The 13,968-nt window shown below is 40.8% G+C and overlaps 1 protein-coding gene across 1 annotated transcript in view; it reads right to left on the bottom strand.

Annotated features, from left to right (window-relative positions):
* The window catches only part of EDIL3 (EGF like repeats and discoidin domains 3), a 366,402-nt gene that overhangs the window by 293,055 nt on the left and 59,379 nt on the right, over positions 1–13,968 (bottom strand). The window contains exon 3 of the mRNA XM_006021245.2: positions 9,596–9,625. Within this exon, the coding sequence (XP_006021307.1) occupies positions 9,596–9,625 (30 nt within the window). The remainder of the gene's footprint in view (positions 1–9,595; positions 9,626–13,968) is intronic.

Raw genomic sequence — 13,968 nt, forward strand, 5'->3', positions numbered from 1 at the left:
CTGAAGGAGCTCAGATCAGAAATTGCCAAACTCATAACTGCAGTATACAACCTAGCACTAAGAACAGCCTTGGTACCAAAGGAGTGGAGGGCTGCCAATGTGACTCCTGTATTTAAAAAAGGCTCTATAGGGAACACAGGGAAATACAGGCCAGTGAGCCTAACTGGTAGAAATAATAATTAAAAACAAAAGTTCAGCACATGGATGAACATGACTTGCTGAAGAAGAACGAATATCACTTTGTCAACAAGAAATCATGCCTCACCAACCTACTAAAGTTTTTTGAGGGTGTCAATAAGCCAGTGGATCAGGGTGATATCACAGTATATTTGGACTTCCAAAAAACCTTTGACAAGGTCCCCCATCAGAGGCTCCCAACTAGGTTAGTCTAAGGAAGTCATGGAATTATAGGGAATATCTACACATGGATTAGAAAACAGTGAGTATAAATGGTCAGTTTTCAGGATGGAAAGAAGTAAACAGTGGGATACCCCAGGGATCTGTATGGGGATCAGTGCTGTTTAACATATCTGGAAATGGGGGTGAGTAGCAAAGTGGCCAAATTTACAGATGACACAAATTTATTCAAAATGGTAAAGACAAAGGTGGACTGTGAGGAACTACAGAAAGATCTGGCACTACTGAGAAAATGGGCAACTAAATGGTAGATGTAATTCAATGTAGATAAGTAAAGTGATGCACCTGGGCAAAAATAACCTAAACTATCCCTACACTATGGGCTCTACATTAGCTGTTACCACACAGGAAAGAGATTTCATAGATTTCATAGACATTAAGGCTGGAAGGGACCTCAGGAGATCATCAAGTCCAGCCCTCTGCCTCAGGGGCAGGAAGTCAGCTGCGGTCAAAGGATCCCAGTAAGATAAACATCCAAATGTCTCTTAAAGGAGTCCAGAGTAGGTGTAGGTGCTTGCACCACCTCTGGTGGCAGTCTGTTCCAGGCCTTGGGGGCTCAGACAGTAAAGAAGTTCTTCCTTATGAAACAGTCTTGGAGGAGTTTGTGACCGCTTGACCTTTTCATCCCTTGGTGCACCCCAGATCCTGATGTACACCCCTTATATACTTATAGGCAGGCACCAGGTCCCCCCTGAGCCTGTGCTTTTCCAGGCTGAACAGTCCCATAGCTCTCAGCCTTTCATCATAAGACATGTTCTCCTGCCCTCCGATCTGGGAATTGTGGACAATTCACTGAAAACATCAACTCCATGCTCAACAGCCATCAGTGTGGCAAACAAAATATTAGGGATTATTAAGAAAGGAATTTTAGACAGAACTGAAAGTACAGTAAAAGTTCTGTTATCCGGCATCTTACAAGCTGGCATGCTCCACTAACCAGTACGCCTGCTTGTAAGATAAAGTGAAACTGGAAGTGCCCACTAAGGCACTTCCGGTTTCTCCAAGCCCCCATGGCTCAGGGCAAAGCAGCCTGTGCTGCCTAGCCCCCATGGCCTGGGGGAATAACAGGCTGTGTGGGGCTGTATGGGACCCGCCTCTCTGTCCCACAGGACCCTGCAGGAGCTGTGGTGATGCTGCGGGAGGGGTGGAGGGACACCCCAGATGCAGCAGGAGAAGTGGCAGCTGGGGCCGCTCAATTAACTGGTATATTTTGTTATTTGGCATCCCCCGTTCCCAAGGGATGCCAGATAACAGAGCTTTTACGGTATCATTATTCCCGTTTATAAATCTATCGTGTGCCACATCTTGATTTCTGTGTCCTGTTCTGGTCCTCATACTTCAAAAAGGGTATAGAAGAACTAGAGTAGGTACAGAGAAGGCCAACAAGGAAGAATTAGGGGCCACAAAATGAAACTAGTAGGCATTAAGTTACCTAAAATTAGCAAAAGCAAGTTCTTTTTCACACAGTGGGCGCATCTAAACATGCCTCCATAGTGCCATTGTTACTGCACCATCATTTAGTACTTCCCTTTGGAAGTTCAGAACCAGTCTGAACTTGCTTTTGGAAGTACTAAATGACAGCACAATAGCAGCCCGTACTGCACCACCCGTGCTGTGCACAGATATTTTTAGCTCCTACGTTGCTGTAACAGTGTGCTATACTGAGGAAGCGCATCACTACAGTGACGTAACTGCAGCCTCACGGTTTTTGCCTGCTGATACTACAGCAAAAGTTCTGTTATCTGGCACCTGTGGGGGTGGGGGGTGCCAGATAACCAAATATGCTGGTTACCTGAGAAGCCCAAACAGCCAACTTTGCCTGTTCGGGCTACCACCTCTCCTGCCATGTCCAGTGTGCCACCACCCTTCCCTGCCCTCAGTGTGCCGGGGGACAAGGCCCCCAGCACAAGGAGAGGGGCCCTGTGCAGGCTGCTTTGCCCCGGGCCATGGGGGCTCAGCAAAACCGAAAGTGCCACAGTGGGCACTTCTGGTTTCATTTTTGCCACATTGACCGGCATGTTGGTTAATGGAGCATGCCGGTTTCTAAGGTGCAGGATAACGCGGCTTTTACTGTATGTCACTGTAGTGCACTGCTAAGGCAATGTAGCACCACATGTAGACATGTCCATGCCCAGCGTGTAATTAAACTGCGGAACTCATTGCCACAGATGTGGAAGCTGACAGTTTAGCCAGATTCAAAAAGGGATTGGACAAATTCTTGGAGAAAAGGTTCATCAGTATCTATTGAACATGGGAATTAGGGATACAGTCTCTGAACTAGAACCTCCTAGACCTTAAATGCTGGAAGGTGTGGAAGAGGACAGCAGAAAAACTCTGTTCACTCTTTCTTTCAGTATCCATTTTGCCTCTGTATGACAGTAGATGCTGGGCAAGACGGACCCATGGTCTGAATCAGCAAATTGCAATTCTTGTATTCTTATGTTTATGCCCCAGGTACTGACTTGGGAGGGACATTAATAAACATCTGCTAGCAACACTGTATGATCAAGCCAGTAGAGTGGCAACTGGAAGCCACTGTTGCCCCAGTATGTAGCAACTGACCTGAATGTCTGGTTACATCATTATGCTTCTGCTCAGAAGATCTGGTTCCAGTCCTATATTCCCTAAAAATTGAGTCTGGAAGCTTTGGCTTAAAGCTAAGTTTCCCTTCCAGTGAAGAAGCCACTATAGTTCAATACCTACATTATCATTTTGAGGCCCCAAAGTGTCTTTTCTGAAGTGTCTTTTCTCTAGATACAGACTCACTTAAGAATAGCCAGGACACTTAAGAAGACATGAATCTTTTCCTAGTGGCTACAATGGTGGCCAAAGTAACACTGCAGTGGTTTCACTTTTGATGGAATTGCATAGAAGAGGCTAATGTAAATTAAACTGCCTTTGCAGCTGAAACCTAAACTTCATCATGAAGGGTAAAATGCAGGATTTATTATAATTGTATCTCTTATTATACATAAAAAAGATTCATTTTTTGATGACCACTATCAAGGCATTAGAAATATCTAATGATAATGATGTGCATAAATCTGGAAAATTAGCAGCAAGAGGCAAACCCACATGCTTGACTGACATAGTATTACTGCTTCAAGCAAGGTATAATTTTGGGGAAATAGTATGAATGCTTGTAATCAAATAGATGTTTAGAAGCCATTTTTCTAAATACACAATGTATCTTTCACATTTTGCACGTTATATGAAAGTTGTCATATGGTATATCCATCTACAACTTAAAGACAGAAATATAAAACAGAATTTAAATGAACTTAGAAAGATTTCCTTCAATATCACTACCATATTAATACTGAAGTCATAAGGTTAATTATATTTCTCTAAAGCAAATACCACAAGCGAGGTGAAACATATAAAGCACAAATAATCCTCTATAGGGAACGAACAGGCTTGAGATTCAGAAAATGATATTTCAGTTGCTAAAACAACCACAGAATTCCCTATCTACAAGGCTCTTTCTATTAGGGTCTGATCCAAATTCCACTGCGTCAAAATAAAGACTCTTACTAACTGCAGTAGGCTTCAGATCAGGTCTCTAATGCTTATTAAAATCTGTGGGTTTGGGGGTTTTTTTACAATGTGCATCTTTCATCAATGAGAAAATTGTGTGACTGCCAAAAGCAGTATTATATGGAAGGATTATCTTCTTTATGACAAACACAAAGATTCTAAATGCCAATAAAATCTGGGAAAATAATTGTATTAAAATAATTCAGTGAGAACATTTCAACCTATTACTTTCCAAACAACAACATCTGGTCATATCTTAAAGCAAAATGAACAGAAACTATAAATTTAAAAAGCCTTCAGAGGTCTAAAATGTGTATAACCTGTTAAGGTATAAATTAACATTCACACAAAAAACAGCAATTGAATTTTATGTATAAAAAGAGAAGTGCTAAAGTACTTTCTTTGTAAAAGCTGGTACATGTAAAACATGTATAGAAGACTTTTTCTCCTTTTTTAAATTTGATTTTTATATTTGAATACTGAATCACAGAATACTGCTCCTGTTCTGCTCCATAAGAATTATGAGTTGTTCTTAAAAGCAAGATAAAGCACGTGATTGTCACAGCTTAACACTGAGCTTCTTTCTAAGGATAAAAACAGATGAGGCAGATGATCCACTTCATAGGGTGAAACAGATGTTTCCCACTGTCCCATGGGGTCAAGTCCCTCCTGCTCCTGTGACCCAATTCTAAGTGACAACACTCAGGACACACCTCTACAAATGGGAGAACTCTGGATTCCTTGTTTTCAGAGTCATGCCCAGGGATGCCCTACATCCTTTGGTGCTCTAAAACTGGATCCTGCACTGTCCGGTGCTGCTGTACTGTGCTGGGACCCGTGGCGGGTCCCACGCTGCACTGTGCTGTTGCACCACACCAGGACTTGCATCAGGTCCCACACCATTCTGTGTACCTGCATATTACCAGGACCTGCATTGCACCATGCCAGGACCCACTCTGTGCTGCCTGGGGTCTCCAGCCATAAAGCAAATAGACATCTGCTGCAAGAAAGTGACACAAATTAATACCACTTACGTTGCAAATTTGGGGTATTTGTGAGACCTAAACTCTGACATTTACAGATGGGTGACAAATGGTTATGCCATCTGGCAAGATTTCAATGTTTTTTCCTATTGTACGTTAAAGCAGACCTTTTAAAAGATGTGGGGGTTTTGGTTTTGGATTATTTTTTTGTTCATTTTGCTTTGTTTCTTTTTTCTGCTCTGTTCTGTATGATTCAGGACAGAGAATTGAATATGCTTTCTTCCACTTCCCAGATGAATCCCCTAATAACAGTTGTGTTGAACAAAAATTCCATCTTGGACCTGAGAAACTTTAATCAAAACTGATATATTTCTGTTAAAAAAATTAGTTTTAATGAATCAGTCTTCCAAAGAAAAACAGTTTTATCAAAAAACAAAACAACCAAAAAAATCCTGATCAGTCCCACTGATGTAATTGAGAAGTAGCATCAGACTGAATTATGCATGGCATTTCTATTACATTCATCCACATTTTAAGAGATATTTGATGGTTTTTATTCGCATTCTCTGAACAACTACTTTCTGAACAGCTGAGGCAACTGTTTTCAAAAAGTATTTCAACCTGTATAAATTCACAGACTGATAGCTCATACATGTACAAGTACTTGACCCAGAAGTATGTGCATATATAATCAAATCACAGAACAAAATAAACCAAAACAAAGACATTGTGTTTTCAGTATCGAGCATAATGGGTCCTTGATCCACAACAGAGAGCCTATCTGCATAGGAAAATTGGAAAAATTTATTAACTCTGCTGGATCAGCCTACCACCTGTAGGTACAATCTTATTCAGAATAACAGCAGCTTTTGGGAACAACTGAAAAAGTCAAATCTATTTTAAATAGCAGTATCCATATGATAAATTATGTTGGTTTAATTGTAGTGGTGTAAATAAATACTAGAAAAATAGTGTGTGTAAAATAAAAAATAAAAAACCTAAGAAACATGATTTGAATTTGAAGTATTTGAGATCAATTCCTACAGGAAAATATTTCAAAATGTATTCATGGCCATTTTCAAAAATAGTCATCAATAATAAATGAATTCAAGGAAATTGTGAGTTGCTGTGGATATTCCATCACACAAATGAAAGGCATTCACTGCAAATTAATTCAGGTCTACAGAGTGGAAGAATTATTTGGAGGAAATATTTCAAAATATTGGTATAGGGCACAGTATTAACAAGAAGTTAATCCCCTCATCCCCCCACCCCCCAAAAACATCCCCACCAATCTAAACAATTACACTCATAATAAACACTTATACTCCTCTGTGTCATTCAACTAAAAGTCTGGTATGCCCAAGAACCTGAGTAGTAATTTTTTCCAGACTGAGAGGCCTATGAAATCTCAGGCGTAGATCTAGAAGCACTCCAGGATAGTATGCATGTGACTTTCTAATCAAGAAAAATGAGAGCATTTTTACCTGAGAGTGGCTACTTACCAGTGTGAGAAGTTCACAAACTACCCTTGTGCATTTGAGGGTGTCTAGAGTGTATTTATCAATTACATGTCTCCAAACTTACCGTGTCCCCATGTAAATAAATGCATGCAAGCTAAAGTCACTTGCAAAAGGTTAAGATATACCAGGTTCCCCAGCTAATTTTTAATATGAAAATAGATCAGCCATGCATGATTTAAATAAAACTGATTTACCTGTGACTGGTTTTGACATTTACTGTTTTTTGAAAAACTGTTACAGCTTTATTAAGATGTGCTAATCAACATTTAAATGTTGGAAGATTAATCTACAATAGATTTTCATATATGGATGGAAATTAAGAAAAGTTAAAGTATGTTTTTAAGCAATGTAATTTCCACCCCCATACACCCAAATGCTTCTCTTCCCCTTGATCTCCGTGTCCTTCCCAATCCTACTGCTTTATCACACAGTATGTTCTCAAGTCAGTTTCCCTACTAATAGCTTCCTGTGCCTCATTTTACTCTTTTTGCTACTCCATGCCTACTTTCCATCTCTACTCAATGTTTATCCTTCCTATTCTTACTCTTTTTTCCTCTCCCTGTGTTTTTGTTTACTGTTCTCCCTTGTATTTTAATTACTTTACACCTTGTTGTACTTTATGCCTTAGTTCTGGGCAGCTCCTGGAGCTCTTAACCCCCGGATTATCCACACATTAACAACTAAAACACACTTTAGGTGTCTTAAAGTTATGCCAACCCAGGACAGGTTTACCTCTGATCTGGGTTACCTAGTTTGTGTTCCATTAATGTGTGGCCACTCCCCATAGATGAGCTGCCCAAGTTGCAGTCCTCTAGCATCTCAGGATACAATGCTTCCTCCCCCACCCTCCTGTTCTGTGTCGGCAAACTTTCCTCTGTCTGAACTATGCCACCCACCCAGGAGGCAGTTCTGGCACCAAGCCAACTCCCCCTCCTGCCCCCCCAGGGGTGTGACCTTTTCACCCCCCGGGGTGCAACCCCATTCAAACAATCTGCAGAACACATGCCAGCTAGCCAGCTCACAAAGCATAAGCGGATCCAGGAATGGGGGTTGAGGAAGGGGGAGGGAACAAGGTAGGGGGGCAGATTAGATCCCCATGAGCTAGGGCTTCCTTCCTGGAGCAGGTGTAGTAGCTCTCCCAAAAGCACCTCCCCTCATCACTCCCACCTCACAGGTACTCTGGGAAGCATGACCTGCCCACCCTACACCCCAATCCCAAATCCCAATTTATTAAAACATGATACCTGCTTTGATTTACTTCTTTATTTCTTTTAAAAATATTTTTGTTGTTGGGGGTTTTTTTTGGTGGGAGTCACTTCTTTTTATTTTATCTTTCAGTGATTGACTTCCTTCATTTTACCACCCTTCCTCCACCCCCATTTACTTTCCACTTCCCATTTCATTACCCACCCCCATCCCATTTACTCTCCACTTCCAAGCTTCAAGTTCTTGCCCACTTCCCATCCCCAACCCATCTCTCTCACACCCCCACCTACAGCAGCAATACTCTCTTATACCTAGAGCAGGGATAGAAGTCTGTCTTGGCTCACCAGCCCTGTAGTGGCAATTCACAGCTGTAGAGCCTAGTCAGGCCCCTGCTCTCCAGCCCTCTAGTGGTAAATCACAGCTGTGCAGGTGGGGAGCAACCAGAGAAGGTTTTTAGCCTTAAGGTATGACTGCCCCAAACTCAAGCTAGTACTATCCACAGCAGAGCAGCTCGAAGTGCAGTGTGTAACAAGGCCCCTATATCACCTTCATTATCATAGTATCTGAGCACCACACACTTTTGAAGTGTTTATCCTAAGACCTTTCTGAGATGGAAAGGAGATATAGGACCATCTGTGATGGAAAAGCACAAAGGACTAGCTTTATTATGTGAATCAAGTATCTAAGCATTAGGCATTAAACTGCTTAGCTGTTAGGTTCCTTGATCATGGAATGGAACCCACAATCCTGAGTTAGATGCCAAAGTTGCCTATAAAATGTACAAAGTGATTTAGGTATCTTCACAGGCACTCCAAGACCTGAATGGGATGCTACCAGTCATTGATAAATAACAGAATGCTTAATAGAAGAATGCTTCTTAAAATCCTACTCTGTTGTGGAGGGGAAGTACCTGACTCAGGGCACAAGGTTGTGGCTAAATCCACCTGGTATCCATACAGCCCAGAACTCTCTCCTACAACTATTCCCTTAAAGGACTAAGTAGATGTTCTTCATTCCTTATATGTGTAATACACATATGTTAAGACTATATTATATATACCATTATTATATAATTTTGAAGTTGAATTTCTGAATTTATTTTTAATTCTTCAGTATAGCATCTTATATTTTAGTTTTATTCTGTTGTCTAGAACTAAATCCTATTTGTAGGATCCTTTTGAATTTTAATACTAACCTCCAAAGTGTGTACAACTCCTGCCATTTTTGTATCATCTAAAAACTAAGATTAGAAAACTCTCTCTGGCATCCAAATCATTACAACGTTAAAGAACACTGGGTCTGAACAGTGGAACCTCTCTTGAACACTCTTGCCATTCTGACATCATTCCATTTATAATTACTCTCTGCTTATGATTATATATCCAATTATGTATTATGTAACAATAATTTTGTCTATACCACATTTCTCCAGTTTACTTATGAGAATATCATCTAGGACCATATCAAAGCCTCAATAAGTCCAAGAAAAGTATGACTTTCACGTGCACTTCATCCACCAATCTAGTTACTCCGTTAATGAATTAAATTAAGTTGGTTTGAAATAAGTTATCCTTAACAAATACATGTTGCCTGCTAGTGATCAACCCTTCCTACTCCAGATGTTTAAAAATTGATGGTTTTCTAATTTGCTCTACTAACTTGAAATTAGATATTGAAATTTACAACTATCTTATTGACTACCTTGAATTACTGGCAATCAGTTTAAACTGGTAAATAACTCTTTGTAGATGATACTCATGCCTCCAATATCACCCAATGAATTAGCAAAAAGAAAAAAGGGAAAATACAGCATTGAGAATGACCAGTACTGCCCTTAAACGCCATGGGATCAGACTAAGATTAACATAAAAACACAAAGGCATTAAAATCGTTAATGTAATTAAAATGTAAATCATAAGGCATTCTTACCTGTGGAAGTTGGTTCCTCTTCATCTGAAGCTGGGCCAAAAAAGGGAAAAAAAAGAAAGTTAAATAGGTAAAAAAAAACCCCAAACATTGTTAATTAACAGCCATTTAATTACATTCAAATTTACCTACCCTAGATATGGAATGGAAAATACAAATGCAAAGCTGATTTGTATTAAGTCTTTATCTAATGCAATGCTATCAGATTTTACCTTTATTTGAAAACCAAGTTATATCCACTGTGACCTTAACCTATGAAAATATGTATTATAGTCTTGTATTTATACTTCTATATCAGTTGTTCTCAACCCTTATGGGCTCAAGGCACCCTGCACTGGACTTAAGGCATCCCTCCATAATTTTTGTGACTTGAATGACACCCAATTTCAAAATATTAATGTATATATTACATTGTATATTCTTGAAGAGGGGCTGGGCAGTAGGGCATGAGATCAGCCAGGCAGAGACAAGCCGGAGCCTGTAGTTATCTGTTTATTTCCACAACCTCACAGCACCCTTCAAAGGATCTGGTGGCACTCCAAGGTTGAGAATTATTGCTCTATACCCTGTCTGATACTCTACTTCAAAATTTTGGGAATAAGCCCAATATTAGCACAGTGATGGTCAAGGTTTATTGATGCAACTAGGTGCAATAATGTTAAAATTGCTTACTTTAACGTTTCCTTAAAGTCAAGGATATTGTGATATTCAGTAACCTAAGTATGGGTAACTCAAACTGCAGATTATATTATTTTTGTATTCAAAGGCAAGGCAGCTCACTCTCTCTCACAAACACTTACATATTGTGGCATAGATTTTCAAAAAAGCACAATGACAATCTAATTATTTTCTCATTAAAGTTAATGGGAAGGTAGACACTGTTTTACAAACAAGCACAAAATTAAATGTTTTTTTCTGAATCTTCTCAAAGTCTTTAATGGGTAGGAAAGCAGCCAACAAGTGTTTAACTTACATATTGTAAATAGCTATCATTCTGAAAGTCAATGGGAACTCTGCATAGAGGTGATACAGAAAGGTCTAAGATGATAAAAAGTTCTATGTTTCCTTTTCCTTAGTCAGTTTACCTTAGCAGTTGAAACATTAACCTTACTGTTTTTCTTTTACTAGAAAACTACAAGATTTCCACTTTCCCTGACTGTTTTTGTCTGGCAGTATATCATTTTAACACTCAAAGAAATCAGAAAAAGAGCCCAAAACTCTTCTTGTGCATGGTCATATCAATAAGTGTGGTCTCAGAACTGTATGCCTTGGATACTCTTTCAGGACATCCATTTTATAACTTAAAATTAATGCACCAACCAAGATTTTAAGTGATTTTTGAAAATGTAGGTTTCCTATATGTTTTACTGCTATAAGAGCAGACATTTTTGGAAGTCTCTCTTTTTGGTAAAAATTCACACCAACTACTCTTGGGAGCCTATGACAGTATCATCAGATATAAATTGCACTTGCTACTATATATGACTTTTAGATAATTTAATCTTGTGCTCTGTGTGTGATTGTATATGACAATTATCCTGGAGACAGGCATTATTTCTAATTGCATTGGTAGTGCAGTATTATTTCCAGGGGTGTCAAAAACAATCAATAGAGAATAATGAAATGTTGTCTGAAGCAACAACCAGCTACTTTCTCTCTGATTAAACTCTTTTTGAGAAGGCCAGGGGAAAAAAACCCTTTTTTTTATTAATGCCATTAAGCTTTCAGGTAAGAAGTTGAGAGGAAAAAAGAACAAGAAATTAAAACATAGTCCAACATGAAGTGTCCAGGCATAAAGCCTTCACGCCTATCTCCTCCTTCCTCATCATCTCTCATTCAGTATCAAGTAGTGGATTCCCTGATCTGGTAGACCTGTGATGGTAGTTGCCACTGCCCGCCTGTTAAATTTCACATAAAAATCTTCAAACTTTCTTCAATTCTGCCCCTCACACTGGAAGTACCTTTCTATAAACATGTGCAAAGCCCCCTTTTATGTTACTTCTCATAATTCCTTACATTTTCCTCTGCCTTGATGTCTAGAAAATGCTTGACAATATCTGGCATTATCAAAACTACTACTATCATGTTGGCCAGAACTGTCCCATTGTTTCTTCAGATTTCTGTTGTGGTCTCTCCATATTCTTTTGTTTCTTGTCTTATACTTATATTGTAATCTCTCTAGGGCAGACAATGTCGTTTCACATACTGACTGCAAAACATGGGCTTATATACTGTGATAATAATAAAGCAGATAACCAGATAATGTAAAGACAAGGTGTCTATCTCAATAGATGTTTTAAGGAGAGTGGGGGAGAAGAGGAAGAGAGGACACATTTTAAAACAGAATTGGTCATATAGGGCACGTATACATGAGGCATTTACTGCGGAGCTGACTAGTTAGTTCCACAGTAAAATGTCATCATCTATATATGTGGTGCTATTATGACTGAGTAAACTAATTAACTCCACCATAGGATAGCAGTACCAGGCACAGGGTGTGTCTACACATATTATTAATGTGACTGAATAAACTCTGGTGCAGTTCATGCTAGAGTTTATTGCTCCCAGGCACTGCATTACACATGTGCCTGGGACTACAGCATGGTGAGCTGGGTCAAAGCAGCCCTGGCTGGTAGGGGATCCAGGGAATCAGCCTGCCAGTCTGAGGCTGCTCTGACCCAGTTCAACATGCTGCACAGGGGTTGGCTGGGCATAAGGGTGCTCCAGTGTGGGACTAGCTGGCAGGCAGCCCCCATAATGAAGCACCCAGCCAGCCCTGTCAGCATCTATATGTGCGTTGTTCTGTACCAAACACCACCCCAGGATAGTACTTGTGTTGACAAATACTAACCTATGGCAGCATTTAGTAGCTTACAGTGGCCTAATAGAACCATACAGGGAGACCCTGAGACTTTACTGTGGAGCTAATTAGGCAACTCCATAATAAATGTCTCATGTAGATGCACCCAGAAGTACTATCCTATGGTGGAGTTATTTACTCCACCGCAACACACATGTAGATGCTGATGGGGCTGGACGGGACATGAGGGTGTTTCAGTGCAGGACCTGCCTGCTGGCTAGCCCTGCATTGAAGCATCCTCATGCTATAGCCAGATGCTCTGTGGCATGTTGAGCTAGGTCAGAGCAGTCCTGGGCTGGCAGACTGACCCCTGGGCCCACTGCCAACCAGGGCTGCTCCACCTTGGCTCAACACATGGTGGTCCTGGGTGCACATGCAAATACAGTGCCTAGGAGCAATAAACTCTGGTGCAAACTGCTCCAGAGTTTATTCAGCTGCATTAACAGCCCATTCAGATGTGCCCATAGAGTAATTATTCACTATAGATATTCATCTAGATTAGCAAGGATGGACCAAAAAGGCCCAAAGAAATGAAGTCAGGCAAATACCCTATAAATGTTTACTTTAGATAGTAAGGTATTGGGATGGAGGAGTGGGGGTGCTCTAATTGGTGGGTGCTAAATCCCAAATAGACCCTTTGGCTGCTATAAAATTTTACTGCAGTAAAAACTAAACTTTATTTTTCGTCATTTCAGTTTTTCCCCCTAAAAATCAAATGCAAAACCAAGAAGCTCTGTATGTTCAGTAATCAAAACAGAGACAACTGAGCCTCTATGGCTGAATGCAGACATCTGGTGGGGTTAGGGGGAGGTTAGATTAGGTAAAAAATGGCCACCATATGTAACTTAATTTCCCTAGGCGTGGACCTTGCACTTAGATCCCGTCTCAGTGATTGCAAATCAGTATAAACCCATAACTGTACCAAAGTTCCATGCACACAGATAGTCTAAGAATGGCAGAACGCAGTCTAAGATAGACGTGGATCGATGTATGCTCAAGCTTAATTGATCTTGGTTAGACTGGTCCATGGTACTTCTGTACATTAGTTGCCATACCTGCACAGCCCGAGGGGCTGAGAAAGCCCAGCCCCTGGCTCCATCCCCGGGACTGCATTTTTTATGCTCAACCCCCTGGCTCCAGCTCCTCACTACCTCCACCATGCAGACAAGCCAGACTCTGCCAACCCTCATTCCACAAACCACTCTGAGTGCTAGATTTATCAGTGTTTGCCACTGCAGGGAGTTGAGCAAGTAAGTATCAGTGGGGGGAGGGGGCAGGACAGAGGGGTGTATAGATTCTCCAAAGGGGTTGGGGCCTAAAAATAGGCACTGGTCCCACCCAAGCCCCCCCATGAACCCCTTTGACCCCACCAAACCCTCCTGGACCACAGCAACCCCCCACAGATCTGACCTGTCCCCCGTCCCTCCAGCAGATTCTACTGCTCCCTATCCCTCAGTGGATGCCACCTATTTCCCCCAACCCCCGTGATCCCCCCCAATGGATGCCAACCGTCGCC

This window comes from Alligator sinensis, unplaced genomic scaffold (genome assembly GCF_000455745.1).
Source record: "Alligator sinensis unplaced genomic scaffold, ASM45574v1 scaffold122_2, whole genome shotgun sequence".
NCBI lineage: Eukaryota > Metazoa > Chordata > Crocodylia > Alligatoridae > Alligator > Alligator sinensis.